The sequence below is a fragment of the Thunnus albacares genome, chromosome 13 (assembly GCF_914725855.1).
Source record: "Thunnus albacares chromosome 13, fThuAlb1.1, whole genome shotgun sequence".
NCBI classification, from domain to species: domain Eukaryota; kingdom Metazoa; phylum Chordata; class Actinopteri; order Scombriformes; family Scombridae; genus Thunnus; species Thunnus albacares.
The window spans coordinates 363,025-385,221 of NC_058118.1; the positions used below are offsets into that span (position 1 = coordinate 363,025).

Below are 22,197 nucleotides of genomic sequence, written 5' to 3' on the forward strand. Positions count from 1 at the left end.
TGGCCTGAACACATCTATATATCAATATTGAGTCATAGTCATAGCTCCACCTACTGACAACAGGAAGTCAGCCTTACATGACAAACATGATGTGATTTACATTAAATTTTCAAGGTGTTGACTACAGTTGATATACAGCAACATGATGTACACTTAATGGGTGTTCTCTGGCACCACATAGTGGACACAGAGAATGTCCTGAACACATCTGCATGCCTGCCATAAAACCCCTTCGACTGCTCCGGGCCCCAACATGCACAAGGGTGCGAGGGTCCATTTATTTCTGCTTGCAGCTTTAATTATTTATTATTTTTCTTCAACAGACTAGGGCTGGGTGATATGACCAAAATCTCATATCCCAATAGAGGTCATTTCATATTCTGATAACAATACCTATCCCAATATAGCACATTTTAATTCAATTAATAAATAGTTGGTCCATGCCCCCCTCCCTCCCCCGCTGTCTGTCCATCCTTTGCACAGATTAAATTAAGTAATTACTGTTCTTGGTTTTTTACTCCCCAAGCTTTTATTGCACTTACAGTAACGTAACAAGTGTAGATGTCATCAACTTGAGTACTTCACCTGCTTCACTCTCTCCTGTGTGTGCAGCACACACTGAGGGCTCAGCCCCCCAGCAGTGAACCATAGAGAGCAAAGGAGAGTAGCGCAACCATAAATGACAGCAAAAAGCAGCAGACACTCTCAAACTGAGCTGAAATTAAACAAGTGCACATACATTTGGTATATAACATAAATAAAGACAGTCTCTACTGCATTTTGCTGTTATTTATGGTTGCTGTCTCGCTGCTTCTCTGCTCTTTCTCAGCGTGGGCAGGCAGCAGAGGAGACAGCGGTGGAGAGTTGGAGAGTTGACAACAACTAAACTCATTATGTTACTATAAGTGCAATAAAAGCTTCACGACTAAAAAGCTAAGACTAATTTATCAATGTAATCTGTGTAAAAAATGGACAGACTCCAAATGATGAAAAATATTGCTGTAAAGAGTGTGATTTGCGTCACACTATAAACGATAGAACATGATATGACATGGTAGATATTTTTCTCTCGTCACACAATATATAGTGTCATATCACACAGCTCTACTTCAGAATTGTTTATGCAAATTCCTGTGAGATGGTAAATGTAAGGGACATGGGATTTGGCCCATCGATTGGAGGTTGTGTGCAAGGGCTGCCCAAGGAATATGACCCAAATCAGCCCGGTGGTGAACTTTACGAACGAACTTTACGTTTTGGCCTATAACTTTTGAACCATAAGTCTAACAAACAAATTTCTTTCCCTGGATTCTTTGGGTCTAGACAAATCTATCTATATAAGCTACGCCTATTTGCACCTACACAGATTTTCCATTGTTTTGAATTTTTTGAAAAACGCCATTTTGACATCTAAACCATAGGTCCAGTTGCTACCAAATTTTCTGTGGATCATTATTGGTCCAAGCTCATCAAAAGTTGCATAAAGCTAGTTTATATCTTATATAGTTTTCAAGATATTGACCAATGAACTTGAAAAGGGTGTGGCTCAGCACATAAATAGACCAAAGTCAACAACCACTAGGCCAGTTATCACAAAACTTTCAGGGTATATCCACATACTTGAAACCTGAAACATACCTTGAAAGTTTCATTCAAATCGTCCACTCAGGGGTGCTACAAATGCAAAAACGGGTGTGGCATAACAAAAATCAGACTATAAATCAGAAAAATCAGTTTGTTTACAAAACTCACAGGACATATAGTGTACAGGAACATCTGCACTGAGTATGGGCTGGAAGTCCCAAGGTCAGGGTGGAAGACACCTCCTAAGGTGGTTGAGAATGACCAAGCTAAGATCCTGTGGGACTTCCAGATCCAGACTGACAAGCTGGTGATGGCTAATCAACTGGACATTGTGTTGATCGACAAACAACAGAAGAAGGCAGTGGTGATAGACGTAGCAATCCCAAGCGACAGCAACATCAGGAAGAAGGAACACAAGAAGCTCGAAAAATACCAAGGGCTGAAAGAGGAGCTAGAAAAGATGTGGGGAGTAAAGGCAACAGTGGTTGCAAAGCAAGATCAGCTGAATCTCGCTGGTAACTCAACAATGCAGCAGCCCAGAGACATCCTCATGGCAATCCTGCAACCAACAGGCTGTATCCGGCAAGTAGGCCACATCAGCAAGCTCAACCCAGCACAACAACCCAGACCTGCCAAGACATCTCTGCAGCGACAGTCTTCAACACAGTAGGCATAACATGGCTTTAGTGAGTGCTTTAGTTTAGCTTCACTTCACTATTCCCCACTGAGTTAAGGTTTCCATTATCATGTTGTTATTCATGTGTTCTATCATTTTCTTTATCATCTATTATTAAGATGTTTAGCTATTAAATAAATAAATGTCCATTTATCCACAAAATTGTCTCTTATATCCTTTGAGAAGCCGGAGACATGTGGTCACTGGTAATCAGAGAGCTTAAACCTCAGATTGACTTATTAATTTAACAAATTTTCCCTTCAAAGGAAGGGTGGGGCCCCTAACAAGTGAAAATATAACAATATACTAGGGCTGAATAAACATACAAGGGCTGCTCTTTAAAAATCGCTGAGTTGATTCATCAGTTGAAAAGCTCCTGAGTCCACTTGTATTTTTTCAGTGGAATTGCTGCCTTTTTTTGGCACGTCATTATACAGAGCATAAAGCAAAATGACAGCATGATAGGCTATGAATTCTTACAGATTCTTGTCTCTAAATGACCTAAATACATAATTGTGATACAAACAGAGGACAACCTGACGCAGTGAGACTGTTTCCTGTTCCGAGCTGTCAGCTCCGGTGTTTAATGCAGCAAAGTTGGCTAAACTCCTGTTAAAACAGACGTGTACCAGCGTCTCTACCGTCTCCTCTTCTATTGTCCAGTGTGATCAACTCCTCAGCTGACAGCGCTGTTAGTAGCCGGCAGCAGAGACACTACATGCTGTGCTAGGATTTTATAACTGAACTAATACCAGGACGCAAACTTTTTATTTCTCTGACTGTGGAAATCTGATCTTTTCACATCACAGATAATGAACAACAGCAATAAAACAGTATGAGTCCTACAGGTAAAACATGAGACTCATGTAGCTGTTATATCAGTTTAGTGTGGGATGGCTGCTCTGCAGTTAAACTTTATTGTACTGTAACTGTGATAACTGGGCAGAGACATGAATAATATTTCTCATTGAAGAAAGCAACAAATGAATAATGTAATGTTGTTAAGAATGTAGGCCTATAAGAATGAAATATATATAACAAGATATAGAGAGATGTAGGCTGGCAGACTGTGGATGAGAATACACATCACCCGCCCCCTTCCGAGTCCATGCAATGGTCTGAAGTGCCGACTGAGTCGACTATGAAAATTCTGAGTTGGGGACAGCCCTAGTGCAGAAATTGCTAGCCAGCTTACAGCTACCATCTGTAAAGTTGGTATATTGACTGTTTGGTTGCAAAAGCATATCCAGCTTTCACAGTTGCACAGTTTACAAGGCGTAAATTCAGTCTACATTCAGTGTGAACACACATTACGAAAATAATTTATGATAATGTCATCGGTCAGGCCTTTGAGAATAGACATTTATGACAGAAGCAGAGTTTTCCCTGGATCTTTTTAAACAAAAGTGGCAAAGGCGAATGGAGAATGTGCGTGGTGTGGCGTACACAGTTTGTATGCACACCTTTAGAGTGTTGTGTGCTTAAGTAAATTTCACAGACCAAAGTGTCTAGGAATTTAAATTTTATACGAAGATGGAACAAAAAGAAGAAAAATAAAGGTCGTGAGAAATTATCTTGTAGGCCTGGCACGATATGCTTATCTTCCAATTCAAAACTATCATGATACTTGGATGCCAATTCAATTCAGAATCTATTCTCAATTCAAAACCAATTCTTGATTGAATGAATAGCAAAGGGGGGACTATTTTCAGTCTCTTGCTCCAGTATACTGTGTGCCAAACCATTCACTGGTGTCCTTACTCCACTGAAATAAAATATGAAACATAACTGGCAGATAAGATAAATGGTCCGCTGCCTTTTTATTTCAAAATTTAACTGCATTAATTATTAATTAAAAGTTATTTTCTTTGCACCAGGGTTGGTTTAAGTTGTTTAATGCTGCAGTGTGTGTTGGTCAGCTGGTCTCATTAATTATTGCTGATCACTGCCCAGCTCTGCTAATAGTGTAGAAAGTTCACAATATACTTCATGTTCGTCTTGCAAAGGTAATTATTTTATCATTAAATCAAAACATGCTTGCAACCACTGCCATTTTTGAAGATGAATTACAAGATAACTCTAGTGTGTGTGCACTGTGCACTGTCCATGAGAAAGTCTCTATTTTTAACTAGACAATGAGGGTCTAGTAAAAGATGCTATCAGGTTGGATCACAGCCAGTGCAAGCAATGAGGTTGAAATTTGTTCCTATACATCTTAGAATCACATTTATTTCTGGCACAATGTCAATTTGCTGCTGCTTTGGTAATTTTATCAAAAAGTTCAAACTAAATACTTGCTGCAAACATGCTGCAATAACAGAATAATGCTTGAAATATAAATAATTTATTTCAATTAAACACTCTCCAACCAAAGTTGGCATAGAAAATAACGCTTTATATTAAACGCTTTATGTTAAACCTGCAACGTGGAACTTTCACATATAAATGAACATCCATTACATTCAAGTATCTGCCAAACAGGTTCACACAGTGCTGATTAAGCCTATCACTGCCAGATAAATCTCTCTGTATTTCACAGTATTCCAAAGGTTTTAATCCTGTGTCAGGTTTAACATTCCCATGCTGGCCAGATGAATCCGCTAACTCGAATGGGGATAAAATAATTTAATAATGCAGCTCAAATCAAATCAAATTCAGATCAAATTCTGATAGTGAATCAATTAGTTTCACAGCAGTTGTGTGACACTCAAAACATAAGCACGTGACAACACTGTTTTTGTAATTTCTCTCACTGCTAGAAGGGGTAGACAAAACTCCCGCACTCCAGCTTTAAAACAGGAAAGTCAGTAAATCAATTTGCATGATCTATAAGTGAATGTGGGTGATGCATACAATGTCCATTGTCCACAGTTACTTTATTATGAGAAGCTTCTCCTTCAGTTCATAAAATCCCAGCAGCATCTGAAGGCAGCAGGACAGTTATGTTTATTAATCTGCAGCCTCTGATTAGAGAAGTGTTGCACCAGAGTGCGGTGCCATTACACACAGTCGCTCGCTGTGTTTACCTTCATTAAACCACTTGATGACACCAGGCTGCAACAGAATAACCACACACACATCTGCACACATCAGACTGGTCAGTTATAACTTGATATTCTGCCTGTTTATGAACAAGACGTCCCGGTTACCAGGGCTTATCATCACCTCTTTTCAACTTTCTTTTAAGCAAAAGTATCGTTTCTTGATTTATTCTTTAAACACACTGTGGTGTAAATACTTTTATGTAACATTAGTGTGTCGCCATTTACAAGTAGAGATACATTAGAATTATGGCTGAAATAGCATTGGTCTGATCCAATCAGACACCCATGCTATCCGCACACCCAAGACCTACCACTCTGTGCTCTGTTATTGCACTTGCAGTTAAAATTGGGCCCCCACTGTTTTTGGAGTTTGATCCATACTAAATGTCATGATATCTCAGCCTCTGCTGCTTCAATTTTGACCATTCTTTTTTAATCTGTCACTAAATTAAATCACTGGACAACCCCTTTAAGCAGTCAAACTATTACTGCTTCCTCTGTTGCTCTTGCAACTATACATGTCACACTCCACCTACACCCAGTGAGACAGAACACTGACAGACACTATGACTTTCAAAAAGATCATTCCATTCCAAGTCCTAAGTAAAAATCACACTGCTTCCACTCAGCAACTTACTCTGGCACTGTCTTCCTTCTTTGCAGCCATGAGCCAGTCAAAGGGTGTCCGGCCTTCCCAGTCATGGAGCCTTAGATCTCCTCCAGCATCTAGCAAGCCACTCAGCACTGAAGGGTTACAGGAAAATACGCCTGCATGGACTGGGGTGCTCCAATCCTCACAGCGACTAGAAGAAAGTTGACATCAATATGCTGCCACCTGATAGCCATGATTCACTGTGTTGTAAGACAGTGAAAGTAAACAGCAGAGGTAGAACAACGACATTCTTTAAAGTCACAAGTAAGTCCCAAGGTTATGAAGTCCGCAGTCAAGACCAACAAGTCTCAAGTCAAGTCCAAGTCCTAGAATTTGTGTTTTGAATCCTAAACAAGTCATTTTGCGCCCATTTTTAATTTTTTAACTGAGTACCAGTGAGTATAGTAATTTTACAGAAATAATAAACACTTTTTCAAATGTATAAATACATTTTATAACATTTAAAAGAAAAATGGTCAGGCATGCCTTTATGTAGTATTCCTGGGAAGAGGGACATTTAATGTCATTTTATCAAATCTGAATCTAGTGTAAAATATCTTACTGAATCCATCTGTTTACAACCAAAGAACATTTGTAATGAAATGTAATGTAAAATTAACTACAAAAACATACTGTCCACTTGTGATATTAGAGTGATGCTTCTTTTACCTCACAAATGATTTTTGGCCAAGTACAAATACTGGCTTGCAGAGAGCACATTAACAGCACAATGTTCATTTCTGGCCTTTTGGTAAGTAACTTACACCATTAACATTGGGTGGCTACAGCTGTAATAATCTGCCATCAGAGATATTTGTCATTTAAACAGGCAACGATAAAAATAAGAAGTCTGCTAACCTGAATGTTTTCATGTCCAAATGTGATACTGTGCTGTTGTGCACTGCTAAACACATCTGTCCCTCAGAGCAGGTGGGACAGATGGTGCTTTTAATTAAAACTATATCTGATGTCAGAAATATGAAGAGTTAATTCACTGTATACTTTTTTATAACATCATTTTTAGAGAGAGAAATATCAAGTCATTCCAGGTCAAAAAGCTAAAGTCTGAGTGATGTCATGAATCATTGTAGTTAACTCTATTCCAAGTCCACATCTCTGACGCTAATTCCTCCTACTACTCAGTTTCTTTTAAAACAAAACCATTCCATCATTATGAACAATACTTCAGAGGCACACCTTTTGAGAATGGAAAACTAGATATGTGTGTGTATCCTCAGAATGAATACCAGGCACTGACTTACTGGTTGGGGTCAGCTCCATAATGCAAGAGCAGCTCTATCATCTTCACTTGGCCCAACAGAGCAGCACAGAACAGTGGGGTCTGACCAAGATGATTCACACAGTCCACATCAACACCTGGAACACATCAACATATACTCATGCTTATGATTTTGGTTTTCAGCTGTAAGTATCCTTTTATTTGAAGCACTGGGTGATTTAATAATAGCACTGAATTTGTCTTTATTTGCCTAATGCCAGCCCAAAGGTATTATAAGTGCAATTAGAATACAATACTAGTACTATTACCATAACTAACATGCCCATACCCTTCTTCAGCAGCTTTTCCAACTTGGTCAGATTTCTCTCCAAAGTGTATTTGTGCAACTGAGCATGTACACCTCCAGTGGTAACAACACCGAAATGTACAGGACAGGGGAATGGCAATGCAGTCATCATGTTTCATCTGGTCAATCCAGTTGTCACCAGAAGGTGCTGTCAGTACAGAGAGGTCAAACTTGTTAAAGCCGATTTGTCTTCATGGGTGCTTTTACACTTAACATGTTGCAGTACACAGCGTACAGGCAGCCACAGCCCCCCACACATACAACATGTCGTTGCATATTGTGTGTGTGTGTGTGTGTGTGTGTGTGTGTGTGTGTGTGTGTGTGTGTGTGTGTGTGTGTGTGTGTGGCTACACTCTCTGTGCCGCAGCTGCCGCTGTGTGCGTGACTTGAACCATAGTGCGGCTATGTGCGGAAAATCTGACCAGTAAAAAAATCGGATATATATTACTTTTTCAGTTAATCAATTGACAAGTCCGAGTTCCCGTCTCCGAATTCTGAGTCCGAATGCATGTCAATACTCGACTGCATCTTTATGTTTAGGATTGGAACATTCCACCGGTAACGTTACTTAAAGCTACTTAGTTACTTACTGGGGTTTCTGCCCCCAGTGCTATCAAATTAATGTGTGATCCTTTCTACACTGTCGGCATTTTTGGTAACAATTAGCTTAAAGCTAACAACCATAATATGTAGCCTATCCAAACACTATGGAGCAGTTGCAATGCAGTATTAGTTTATATTCCTCATCACGGTCCAACTGGTCACAGGATACATGTAACGTTAAGCTAACGTTAAAGCTAACACTGAATCCAAATACTTTGGCAGTTTAACAAAACTGCCAATAAGATGCTAGCTGACTTTTTCCCATTGGTAAGTTAAATTAGTTTAAAAAAAAAAACAAAAAACAAAAAACTAACTACTATTAACTGCCAACAACACTCAAAAGTGTAAATGTACAACGCCTAATAAGCAATACTGAGTGGTAAAATCAAGACTTACATACATACAACAGTTGTGTTTACTCTTCTTTTAGAAGCAAGCTATTGGTAATATACATCTCGCTCTGTGCGTTTCGATGCAGTAACAGTCGCCTGAATTTTTTTCCCACCCGCATTCCGTGAAGGCCCGCCCTACTCTGCCTCTGATTGGCTAGTATTCGTTGTCTTCGTTGGTTATGTTCAGAGCCATTATAACGATAGAGTCGCCTCAACCGAGGTTCAAAATGCTTGATCGTCACGTGAATCACGCAGACTTCAGATGGTTCCAAGGAACCTACAAAAGAAGGAAGGGTCAATACATCGTACCGACGGTCTATGGTGCCAGACTTTGGTGCCAATTGTACTGAAGCACACTATAATGCAACATATCTACGACGTTTGACCTTTGATAAAGAAATGCCTCTACCAAGTGGAAGAACACACTTCAGAGAATACTGACTGATATTCCTTTTATTATATATTGTATTACTTATAGGTGTACATTAGTCTTCTCATGACATGTCACTGTAGGCTTTTATAGATTCCTTGGATAGTTCCAGGAAGTTCTTGATGGACAATTTGAAAGCATAGATACAGAGAAACAGAAGTGCGATTTGTGGTCATTAGTAGTCAAAAAATGCATTGATTTACAATATCTATATAGTGTATGTATATATATATATATATATATACTGTGTGTCTTCAATTTCACTTAGGTACTCCAACATCCCTCTCCCTTTGCCATGAATCCAAAATCAGCTGAGCTGCAACATGACAGGTGATAGTCAACAGAATCACAAAGCCTAAAAATACTAAACCCATGAGTTAAATTTTTGTTTACAGTTTAGAAGTCTCAAATATGCACTCATAATCCATATCATTAGTGATGTATTACAAAAATAGCTGTTTTAGGTGTAACATTAACTTTATTATACTAGCTCATTCTCCAAAATCGATATCCTCATTTCACCGCCTCCACCCACCACTCTTCAATCACACACCCCAGTGTTATAACGTTATCTAAATAATATTTAACTCACCTACCCTGCAAAATATAATGTTTGAAGCCTTTATCTCAAATTCCACATCGTTGGATAAAATGGCATTAAAAGAACGGAATTTAGTTGATAGGCTGTTTGTGGATAACATTATGTGTTGCTGACTTTATCCAGTAATTATCCTAGCCTAATCTGTTGTCTAAAAACGTTCCCTAAATCTGCTAATTTAGTGGGGGATAATACATTAATATGCTTTAATGCACATGTTAATTTGATTCAGATATGCTGATAATATACAGTCTGATAATTTAAACATCTTACCTTTTAAAAGTGCATCACAATCAGTCTATTCTGCTGCAGCTGTACTGCGCTGCTAGTATTAGCTGCTAACTTCCAGGAACTATTAAGAGGCTCCACAATCTGCTATTGCTATCAAAAAAAAGGTCCATTGGAGTGAGCAGAGATGACGTGACTCTCTCTTTATTCAGCTCTGGTTTAGGCATAGAAACAGAGCACAATGCCCACCAGAGGGGAAATGAATCAGCGCCATAATATGCAACCAAGGGCTGAAACACTAACAAAATGCCTGTAGCTAGCTAAAAACATTAGATGTCAGCATGTTAAAGGCTTATTTTAGCACCTTGTCTACCAGAGAGGAAAGGATAGTTTATAGCATATGCTGAAACCCATTACATTGCACATGCTAAGATGCAATACATGAATGCAAGGGCTGACATCACATCTACAGTGGAGTTAGCACAACTGTATAGCAAACTCCACTACATAACAGGCTGGCATGACACTTTTCACAGCTGATATGGCCAGTACCGTTTGTAAACATAGACGGGGAAATTAAACTCACAGACATGCAATCATTTCCCATTCAGGCTCTTTTTACAATTAGCATTAAGCTGAATGAAGGTTAGCTATTCTGTGATTTAAACGTCTATTACAAACACTGCATACCTTTCAATTAAACAACGGTTCTGTTTTTACTTTCATGTTTGCTCTCTGTGACTAGCGGCATGTCCAGGTATTTGTGTCATTTCTTCTGAGGTTTTTAGCTACAAGCTGTCAGTGCAGCTCAGGTGAGGTTTGTCTCTCCCACCGCACAGCACAAAACCCTGTAAAGTTATCCACTTTTGCCTTCTTAAAGGCCCAGTTTTTTTCAGTTTGGCAGCTTATAAAAATTTAGTTCAGGGTTCCTTACCCTGTTGGTAGTGCATCCCACCACACAGCAGCTTTTAGACATTTTTCTGTTGTTTGCTAGCAGATGGAAGTGACAGAGGCACAGAAAGTCAATGGAGAGCGATTAATTATTTTCCCCTCCGGGTCTGTCTCTCTCTACGGTATCTTAGCCTCTGCTGCTTCAATTTTTATAATTCACAACTATGGAAGTGTAATACTGAATCACTGGTATACTTCCCTTGTCAATATTATTAGATGCAATAGGCCCATATGAAACAATATGTGTTTATTTATGTGTTTATTTTTCAGTGTGACTCTGTCACAGAGAACATATGAAACTGAAACTGTCTGACATGTGTTCACTAGTTATACTAATTTATTATTATACTAGCCCAAAGTCAATGATGAATATTTGTAGTGAAGGAATTTAATAAAATCACAGTTTCAAGATGGGCACCCAAGATTAGTGTCACTTATTCAGTATCCAACAAAATGTGAAATATGGTCACAATCTCTCCTTCCATTTCTGAGTTATGGCATTGAATAATGGCCAAACATAATGGTGTCACAGTGAAGTTGACCTTTGACCTTTTGGTCATCACTTTATCATTTTATCCTATTAGACATTTGTGTGAAACTTTGTCATAATTAACAAATGAATTCTTGTGTTATGGACAAAAATATGTTTTGTGAGGTCACAGTGAGCTTGACCTTTGACCAGCAAATTCTAATCAGTTCCCTACTTGAGTCCAAGTGAACGTTTGTACCAGATGTAATGAAATTCCCTCCAGGCATTCTTAAGATATTGCATTCACGAATATGGGACGAAATTGAACTGCTGGACACAAGATATCTCCTACATCACAGTAAAGTCCATTCTCAGCATATGTGCAGTGCAGCCCTCAAGTTTCCACATCACACTTGTGTAAGTTGAATACTGCACCAAGATTGGCTTAAAAACTAGTTGTGATGTCACAAATCCTGTTCATAGGCCCACCCCTAAGAATCTAATTTTAAATGGGCACAGAGAAACTTTCCACTTTCAGCAGATAAATGTGAAAACAGTCTTCTAGTGTCAAACTCTGCACATAGGCCTACATCATTCTGCACAGTGAAGCTCAAAAATCCAACTGTATGAACAAGAAGAAAAACATATTTTTAAGTGGAGATAGACTTCAAGAGATGAAAATAAAAATAAACTAGAAATACTTGTGGTTGGATGCCTCTGCCAACCAGTCAAGTTGCAGTTTACATCCATGTCTGTCTGGACTCACATAATATTTGTAGTGAAGACTTTGAAGGAATTTAATAAAAAGGTATCAAGTGTTTTGAGTTATGGCCAAAAACCTGTTTAGTAAGGTCACAGTTACCTTGACCTTTGACCACCAAATTCTAATCAGTTCATCCTGAAGTCCAAGTGGACGTTTGTGCCAGATGTAATGGAATTCCCTCCAGGAGTTCCTTAGATATCGAGTTCACGAGAATGGGGCGGACCTGAGGTCATAGTGACCTTGACCTTTGACCTTTGACCACCAAAATCTAATCAGTTCATCCTTGACTGGACATTTCTGTCAAATTTGAAGAAATTCCCTCAAGGTGTTCCTGAGATATCGTGTTCACAAGAATGGGACGGACGGACAGACAACCTGAAAACATAATGCCTCCGGCCAAGGCTGTCACCGGCAGGGGGCATAAAAAGCATGGCATGTGAACATACACATTACATGAGATGAGTTCACACATTATGCAGACATCTCAAAGCTTGGATACATTACAAGGATCAAGAAGTGCACAATGCAAAGCAGTAAAATACCAAAAAGAGAGAGCATTAACCATTCTTGGGGGAAGGATGCCAAGCCAGTGTGCAAGGTCTGCTGTGCTATTTGGGAGGTAGTTGAGAGGCTGCTCCCACAACTTATAAAAAACTCTCATTCCCCTTCAGAACTGAGCTCAATCACTCCATGGGCAAAACTTTAAATATGTCTCCATACCACTGGTTAACAGAAGGAGGTCTAGGCTTAATCCATTGAAATAAAACACATCATCTTGCTAATAGAGGTTTATTCAAAAGTTTTTGCCATACACTTGAACACTTCACCTGAAAGATTCAACACAAACAAACCCGTATTAATTTTTATCTCCTCATTGGAAACAGAATTAAGACCCTGTGAGACTTTTCCCTATGGAAGTATAAGTAGCACTGCCATTTACAGCGTAAGTAAGGCTGTATTGAGACCAAATCAGCCGGTGCAGCGAAATCACCGTCCTCCCATTCATTTGAATGGGGGTAGTGTGTTTCAGCTGCGGGCAGTTTGGCTGTAGCAGTGCTGCACTAGACTGCGACCAGAAAGTTGAGCCAGAGTCAACTTTTGGAGAAATGCAACCCGAAGTCACTGCGGCTAAAGGCTGCGGTAGCCGATCACAGTTGGATATCAGACTGATCAGAGCTGTAAACTCTGTCATGATAGAGAACAAAGACATTACTAGAATGAGGGGAGGACATGTCTCTTCGCTTGATAACGTTAAAAGTAAAGTTAGACTGTGCTCTGCTTCCCAGCAAGACAAAGAGAGAGAGTGAGAAAGCAGCTGTGGTCGAGCAAGCTGTAGAATGAATGAAGAGAGGGAGCGCTGGTCGCGAGAAAGCCTGTGAATCAGATAAATAAAACATTATTCTCTGATTGTGTCAAGTTCTAGAGCACAAATAAACATGCCCACAGGCCCACACACCTCCGCTCGACCCTGCAGCAGTGGGCCGCACCGCCTAATTTGGTCTGAATACGGCCTAAGGACCCACCTCCTTCTTAAACTTGACATAGACTTGACATACTATGAGCTTAAGATATGATGGTGCCTGACCATTAAGAGCTTTGTAGGTAAGGAGAAGGATTTTAAATTCAATTCTGGATTTTTTTGGAAGCCAATGTAGTGAAGCTAAGATGGGAGAAATATGATCTCTTTTTCTAGTTTTTGTCAGTACATGTGTGGCTGCATTCTGGAAAAGCTAAGGAGTCTTTAGAGACTTGTTAGGACAGCCAGATAATAATGAATTGCAATAATCCAGCCTGGAAGTAACAAATGCGTGGACTATTTTTTCTGCATCTTTTTGAGAAAGGATGTGCCTGATTTTTGCATCATTACGTGAGTGAAAAAGGCTGTCCTTGAAATTTGTTTTATGTGGGAGTTAAAGGACATATCCTGATCAAAAATAACTCCCAGATTCCTTACGGTAGTGCTGGAGGCCAGGGTAATGCCATCTAGAGTAGCTATATCATTAGATAATGTGTTTCTAAGGTGTTTAGGGCCAAGCACAATGATTTCAGTGTTGTCTGAGTTTAGTAGCAGAAAATTCAGGTCATCCAGGTCTTTATGTCCTTAAGGCATGCTTGGAGTTTAGTTAACTGATTGTTCTCATCTAGCTTCATTGATAAATATATTTGGGTATCATCTGCATAGCAATGAAAATTGATGGAGTGTTTCCGAATAATATTACCGAAAGGAAGCATATACAAGGTGAATAGTATTGGTTCATGTACAGAACCTTGTGGAACTCCATGTCTAATTTTTGCCTTCATGGAGGATTCATCATTAATGTGTACAAACTGAAATCGATCTGATAAGTAGGACTTAAACCAGCTTAATGCAGTTCCTTTAATGCCAATTAAATTTTCCAGTCTCTGTAATAGGATTTGATGATCAATTGTGTCAAATGCAGCGCTAAGATCTAACAAGACAACCACAGAGAGAAGTCCCCTGTCCGATGCAGCTAGGAGGTCATTTGTAACTTCCACCAGTGCTGTCTCTGTGCTATGATGCACTCTAAAACCTGACTGAAAATCCTAGAATAAACTACTGTTATGTAGAAAGTCACATAACTGACTAGCAGCTGCTTTCTCGAGGATCTTAGAAAGAAATGGAAGGTTAGATATAGGTCTATAGTTGGCTAAGATGCCTGAATCAAGAGTAGGCTTCTTAAGAAGAGGTTTAATTACAGCTACTTTAAAGGACTGTGGTACATAGCCTGTTACTAAAGACCGATTGATCATATCTAGTAAAGAAGTGCTAATTAAGGGTAAGACTTCCTTAAGCAGCCTAGTTAGGATGAGGTCTAAGAGACAGGTTGATGGTTTGGATGAAGAAGTCATTGAAGTTAATTCAGAAAGGTCAATTGGAGAAAAAAAATCCAAACATATGTCAGGTTTCACAGCTGCTTCTAAGGTTCCTGTGTTTGTGAATAAATTGGTGCCTGTTGAGGGCAGAACGTGATGGATTTTGTCTCTAATAGTTAGAATTTTATCATTAAAGAGGACCTGTTGTGCTCATTTCAGCTCTGAATTTTTTTTGGACTGCACTAGATTAACTCTGCATGATTCACAGTTCAAAAAACTCCATATTTATCTTATACTGGCCCTTTATGCAACCCCTCAATATACATAGTTTCTCTTACACCCTGTTTTAGCTCCTGTCTCTTTAAGGCCCTCCCTATGAGCCCACTCTGTTCTGATTGGTCAGCTTTACACATCAGAGTTGTGTAACTTACCTGCTTTACTGCTTCAAATTAAAAGCTTTTAAATGACTAACTAATGGAAGACTTTTATTGTGAAGAATATACAGGAAGTAAAAACGTGTTCCTCACCAAATTAGCGGAGCTTCGTAGCTGCGTCAAAAACTGATCAAAATAACATATTTTGAGCTATTTGTTCAGCGGATCAGTTAGAAATAATGCAGGGAGGAACAGTACAAGCTGAAAGAGACACAGTGAGATGTTTTATGAAGAGCTGCAGACAACCAGCACACCTGTGCTGTGTAATGGAGTCGTGGCTTGGTGTAACTACTCCCGGAGCGGAGCAGCGAACTCGTGTGCTGTGCACGTAGCAGATGTCCATATAAAGAAATCTGTCATGAACTGACGTCAGCTCAGGCTGAAAGTAGAAAAAACCGTTGGAAACCGAGCATTCAGAGCAGTCTGAGGCTGCTGCTTTTTGCTCACAAGGATTACTACTACATACATTTACCTCGTTATCTGACACGTCAGCCATACTTAACATGAATATCCGATATTGTGACATTATATATATGTCTGAAAATAAGTAAAGGCATATTGTCCCCTTTAAAGAAGCTCATGAAGTCATTAATACCGAGAGCCACTGGGATACACGGATCAATAGAGTTATGACTCTTTGTCAGCCTGGCCAAAGTGCTGAAAAGTAACCTAGGGCTGTTTTTATTCTCCTCTATTAATGCTGTGTAATAGGCAGCTCTGGCATGACAGAGGGCCTTCCTATATGTTTTAAGACTACCCTGCCAGACTAAGTGAGATTCTTCTGGTTTGGTGGAACGCCAAATCCTTTCCAATTTCGTTGATATTTGCTTTGATTTGTGGGTTTGGGAGTTAAACCATGGAGCTAACCTCTTATGTTTTATTACTGTCCTTTTTAAAGGGGCAATGGAGTCAAGTGTAGTTTGCAGTGAGCCTGCGGCACTATCAGCAAGATTATCAATTTGGGAAGAACTAAAATGAACATAGGAGTCCATAGGAGTAGTATTGAGACATAGCACTGAGTTCAATACTGATGGAATAGCTTCCTTAAATTTTAGCTACAGCACTATCAGATAGACATCTGGTGAAGACATTTTTGTCTAATGGTGTGTAATCCAGTAATAGGAATTCAAAAGTTATGAAGTAGTGGTCTGATAAAATAGGATTTTGTGGAAAAACTATTAAATGTTCAATTTCGATGCCGTAGGTCAGCACAAGATTGAGGGTGTGGTCATGACAGTGAGTGAGTTTATTTACACACTGAGAAAAGCCAACTGAGTCTAATAATGAGATAAATGCAGTGCTAAGACTATCACATGTCCACATGAATATTAAAGCCACCTACTACAATTACTATAATAATTATGTGTGGAATTTATTCAGTTTGGAAAATCCCACGATCTCTAGAGAGCATTAGCTCAAGTTGGCTGGCTGACTCAACAGGGACTAGAAATCGTCTCTATTGCTAATTTGTTACTAAGGGTCGGCCTACTTGCTGGAGTAGTAAACTAGGTTTCAATACATAAGAGTATACTGACGTGAGTGATTGTTTTCTAGGTATTAGTCATACCCCATGTATTTCCATGGAAACAGAGATAACACAAGCAAAAAGTTTTTTTTATTTTTAGAGCGAACTGCCAATATGAATAAATTTTGTTTATATGTTTTATTTTGTTGGTAAATATTGTATACGGAATACAAGCGCCTCGCTCCTGACCGCATCACTGTCATGCCAACAATGACGGGAAAGCACACCCTCGAGTGTAATATTGCTTAATTGTATGACACCTAGGGGTGTTAGCTTGCTGTGTGTGTTTGTGTGTGTGTGTGTGTGTGTGTGTGTGTTTGCGGTGGTGGTAGTGCTGTGAACACATGATGAAATAGAATTGGATAAAGGCTAGTCAGCCTGGCTTGTTAATGGCTCTCAGTAGTAATGACTTCATGAGTTTCTTTAAAGAGCTCATAGTACTCCATTACCCCACTAGAACACTGCACTCCCAGAATGCAGGCTTACTGGTGGATCCTACAGTCGCCAAAAGTAGAATGGGAGGCAGAGCCTTCAGCTATCAGGCTCCTCTCTTGTGGAATCATCTTCTAGATTCAGTCCAGGGGGCAGACACCCCCTCTACATTTAAGAGTAGGCTTAAAACTTTCCGTTTTGATAAAGCTTAGAGTTAGGGCCAACCAAGAGCTTGCCTTGGACCAGCCCTTTGTTATAGCTATAGCCTAGACTGCCGGGAGATGCACTGAGCTACTCTCTCCTCTTCTCCATATGTATGTATTCATTTACCATTAATGCATGTTACTAACTTGACTTCTTCCCCGGACTTCTTTGTGCTTTCTCATCCGCAGGAAACCCTATGAACCGCACTGACGTGGGGACGTCCCTCTGTCCTTCTCCTGCTGTGCTTGCTTGAGTTTCACAAAACTGTCATGTCCTTCCTCAGTCCAGGTCAGTGTGTCTTTAAATCTCAGTCCATGGTCATGTGTCATGCTCTGCAGAGGCTGATCTGGGCATAGTTGGGCATCCACTGCCTACAGTACAAAAATGTGGGGAAAAGTGCAAGGAACAGTGCACACAGACAGACAGCCTGTATTTCTCCCCCTCACAGCACACACAGGACAGAACACAACACACAGGTAAACAGCTTGCATCTCTCCCCCCTCACCTGACCCTCTGCTACACATAACTCAAGGAATTTAGTGGCTACCTCTGAATGCTGTCCCCCAATCAGGGACCCAACAATCCCACCCCATCCCAATTTGTCAGTGGTCAGCCACAACCAATCTCCTTTCCTGTCACAGAATCCAAACAGCTGAAATTCACTCCTTTAAATGTCAAATTAAATGGTAAATGGTAAATGGTAAATGGACTGTACTTGTATAGTGCCTGTCTAGTCTTCCGACCACTCAAAGTGCTTTTACACTACGAATCACATTCACCCATTCACACACATTCATACGCTGAATGGGTACAGGGGCTACCATGCAAGGTCCCAACCTGCCCATTAGAGGAAACTAACCATTCACACACATCCATACACTGATGGCACAGCCATCAGGAGCAATTTGGGGTTAAGTATCTTGCCCAAGGACACATCGGCATGTAGACTGGAGGAGACGGGAATCGAACCACCGACCTTCCGTTTAGTTAGCTCTACCTCCTGAGCCACAGCTGATTAGTGGCTAACAAATCCCTCTTGTTTAATGATCTGATAATTGAAAAGAATTTACACTGTATTTTTTTTAGTTGAGACCTGGCTAAACAGCACTACTGGTGTAACAACAGTGATAGAGGCTTGTCCTCCAAACTATCATTTCTATCAGTCAGTCAGACAAAACAAGAAAGGAGGGGGGATTGCAGCCATTTTCTCTACACAGTTTGTATGCGATGACATTGACTTGGGTGAATGGGTGGGCACCTTAGAGGGCACTTTTGCTGTATTTTTTTTTGTCCTTGGGGGGGCAGTTGCCCCCCTGCCCTTGAGTCTACCAGTGGGCTGGGGAGCAACAGGCTGTGTCCAGGAAGCAATGAACTGCGGCTGGGGAGCAACAGGCTGTGTCCAGGCAGCAATGAGCTGTGGCCAGGGAGCAACAGGCTGTGTCCAGGCAGCAATGAGCTGTGGCTGGGGAGCGACACACTGCAGTATTGTTGGGAAATGTGTGCTTATTACAACCTTTGGACTACCAACAGGAAAAACAAAAGGGGTAAGCTATGTTCTGCTATTGCTCTGGAGATTGTTTTCTGCTCCTTTGTTGAGGAAATAATGTTGTTTTAGCTGTGTGTGCTCGGGAGTGGGTGACTTGTCCTTCGTCACTTCTGTTTAATTCTCACAGAATATCCAGCCCGGGTCCTTCACATAGAAATCAGTCCACAGGCTGTTACAGTCAACTGAGAAGGTCGGGGAAGGTCTCGTTTTTTATGTTACATTACTACTTGTTCAATGGCAATAAAAAAACATTAATACATGTAAATTCCTTCACAATTCTACATATAGAACCCTTAACTATCTGCCCTCAAGAGCACTGCAATCATCTGCTGCTAGTTTACTGGAGATCCCCAATTCCCAGCAACAGCTGAAAGAAAATGGGAGGCAGCCTTTGTCAGTTCACCCCAAAGCGATGGATCACACTACCAATAGATATCAGGGAGGCCAGCTTGCAAAATATTTTTAAAAGAAAGCTCAAAACTTATCTCTTCACCTTAGCCTTTAACTTAAGCACCTTTGCACTTCTTTTAAAATGTTGAATTTTACTTCATTTTATATATTCTGTCTTAACTTTGTTGTTATTATTTTTTATTTTATTGTTATGCATTCTATTTTCACTTTGTTTTATCTTTTGTCAAAATGTTTATTTCCCACTGTACATTTACATGTTTTTATGTTCATTTTATGTCTTTTGTGTCTTTCTTGATGGGAAAACTTGGTGAATGTAATTTCTTGTGTTATAAAGCACTCTGAGCTGCATTTTTTGTATGAAAAGTGCTATACAAATAAAGTTATCATTAATATTATTACAGTAGCCCATCATGCCCAAAAATGCCATCATTTACTTTTTGTGATTGGTTTTGGAATTTTAAAGATGGCTTGGATCATGTCATCTGACAATTTCTTACCCTCATGGGAAATGATGTGGCCTAGGAATGTTACTGCCTGTTTTACCCACCTCAATTTAGAGAGACGGGCTTTGTAGCCTTGTGCTGCTAGATATTGTAGTAATGCCACTGTGTCAGCCTGACAGGCCAGTTCACTCTTGGAGCACAAAAGCAGATCATCTACATACTGGAGGATGATTCCTTCCAGATCTTGATGTAATGCTGCTGAACAGACAGCAGGTGATTCAACATATCCTTGACTCATACATGTGAACGTATGCTTTCCCTTTAAAAGTATATGCATACCTAAATTGTGAATCTGGATTTACTGGTATGCTGAAAAATGCAGTTGCTAGGTCGACCACTATAAAATACTTGCTGTTACGTGGTACCCGGATTAGGATTGTGTGAGGATCAGGGACCACCAGTGCCCTGCCATGTACCACATCGTTCACTGCTTTTAAATCTTGGACAAACCTCCAAGCCATAGGCTGGCCATCCTGTGGCACCTTTTTGACAGGATTGATAGGTGTGCGCACAGGTGAATCTGGACATGGCACAATTACTCCCTTTCCTAGTGATGCATTGGGGTTATTCCCTCAATAGCCTCTGGTTTAGTGAATACTGGGTTCTGTATGGTCTGTAATCACATTTAGGCTTGACAATTAAAGGTGATGCATTGTTCATCAAACCCACATCATATTTGTGTTTGGCCCATAGTTAAGTTGGAACATCTGCCAGCTTTGGATCAGAGACAGTCAATGATGTCATTATTGTGCTGACATGATTTTGGCCTCTTTGAGAGAATATATGCACTGCATGTAATATAAATGTACAACCAAATGATTTACTGCGTATGTTTGTTGAGGGTGAGTAAAATACTCCTTCTCCCTCATCTGTCCAATCATAAATGTCATTGCAGCATGTCACGCATGAACCAACATCCTTCCACTTTTTGTATGTGTTTTTGTTAGAGACACATGTGGATCAAAAAGGATTTCAGAAATCTTTTGAGCTCATCAGTTCTCTGCACAGATAATGCACAAAATCCATTTCCCCAGAACAGATGGGCACCAGTTAGAAAACCTGACTCTTTTCCTTTTCTAAACCACTGTTTCTCAAATCCTTCATCTGGTCCTGGTGTGTGTTTGACATAGGCAGTGCAGTGTAAATCTTAAATTTGCATGCAGTCTATCTCATTGGTAGTTACATGTTTAGCAAAATCTCTCTTCCTGCCACTTACATTTTGGTAATTCTGCTAGGGGAATAATTTTCTGAGCTATTAGCATTTCTGTATCATCAAGTGTGTGTGTGTTTCCTGCCCCCCCTGGTTCTTTGTTATCACTGGCTTGTTTTATCACCTTTTCTGCATGTCTAGTGTACCCCAGAACCTCAGCGAGCTGCCCTCTGTCCACATGAATGCAATGTTTAATCACATTGTCTTTGATTTCTGGCAAAAGTCATTCAACCAGGCTGGGCACTCCATGGAATATCCTGATCTTGTGGCCAGGCTGCATTACCAGTCCCTTCCACATGACCCCAGCCAATGCCCAGTTTACATGTCAGCAGTCTCTGAATTTCTCAGGAAGTCAGAGGATGATGTTGTAGTAGTTCCCAGAGTTGCAGGCAGAATTCACCTCCTCCTACCTTGGAGAGGTGTTGTAGTCCTTCCATTACTTCTTTCAAGTCACTGTGTGTCCATGTGCGGTATACATGCATGGTTAATGCTGCACCATTCTGCCCTCCCTGTGGATTTGGTACCTCCACCACAGGCATAGGGCTGCCTCTGGGCTGCGTGAAAAGAGAGTCTCCTTGGTGAGAGGGATTGCTGTAGGGTGTTGACAAAGATGATAGTAGCACTGGGGGTGGTGATGAAGGGCTGGGAGTTGAATGAAAAGATACTTCTACTTGTGCATGGTGCTCTTGCTGCTGCTACTCAGCATGTCAAATGTGGTAGGCCATGCCTGGTGAGGAGATGAGTGCATTTACATAGGGTCCATCAATGGCTCTCACTGCTCCTAATCCACCAAGATCTGGAGGCTGGATTCGGTGGTTGGCAACTCCTTCACACTCTGTCTGGTGCGGGGGTAGTTGCAGTGCTGTTGCTTGATTTGATTTATTGATTTGGACAGTGTGCAGTTTTAAACGTTAAAGATGCACTGCACCGGAGTTAGCTTGAAGCTAATTTGCATTCCATAGTCCACCACAATTAAAACACACAACAGCACAACAACAAACAGTATAAAGCAAAAAAACAAACAAAAAAACAAACAAAAAAGACAACCCCCCCCCCCCCCCCCCCAAAAAAAAAAACACAAAACAAAACAAAACAAACAATAAAAACCACACAGAACACAC

The 22,197-nt window shown here is 40.3% G+C and overlaps 1 protein-coding gene and 1 pseudogene across 8 annotated transcripts in view; both read right to left on the reverse strand.

Annotated features, from left to right (window-relative positions):
* The window catches only part of LOC122994969, a 57,649-nt gene extending 48,876 nt beyond the window's left edge, over positions 1 to 8,773 (reverse strand). For 2 of the 8 annotated variants that reach the window (XM_044369800.1, XM_044369797.1), the window contains exons 1-4: positions 8,542 to 8,770; positions 7,525 to 7,690; positions 7,219 to 7,333; positions 5,942 to 6,107 (exon numbers count right to left, since the gene is read on the reverse strand). In XM_044369800.1, coding sequence (XP_044225735.1) covers positions 5,942 to 6,107; positions 7,219 to 7,333; positions 7,525 to 7,654 — 411 coding nt within the window. In that variant the 5' untranslated portion in view covers positions 7,655 to 7,690; positions 8,542 to 8,770. Of the gene's footprint in view, positions 1 to 5,941; positions 6,108 to 7,218; positions 7,334 to 7,524; positions 7,691 to 8,541 lie in introns of all 8 variants that reach the window. The other 6 variants (XM_044369803.1, XM_044369801.1, XM_044369798.1 and 3 more) reach the window with 6 other exon arrangements.
* Positions 8,774 to 13,487: 4,714 nt separating this feature from the next.
* Positions 13,488 to 21,513, reverse strand: LOC122995749 (annotated as a pseudogene).
* Between the last annotated feature and the right edge of the window lie 684 nt (positions 21,514 to 22,197).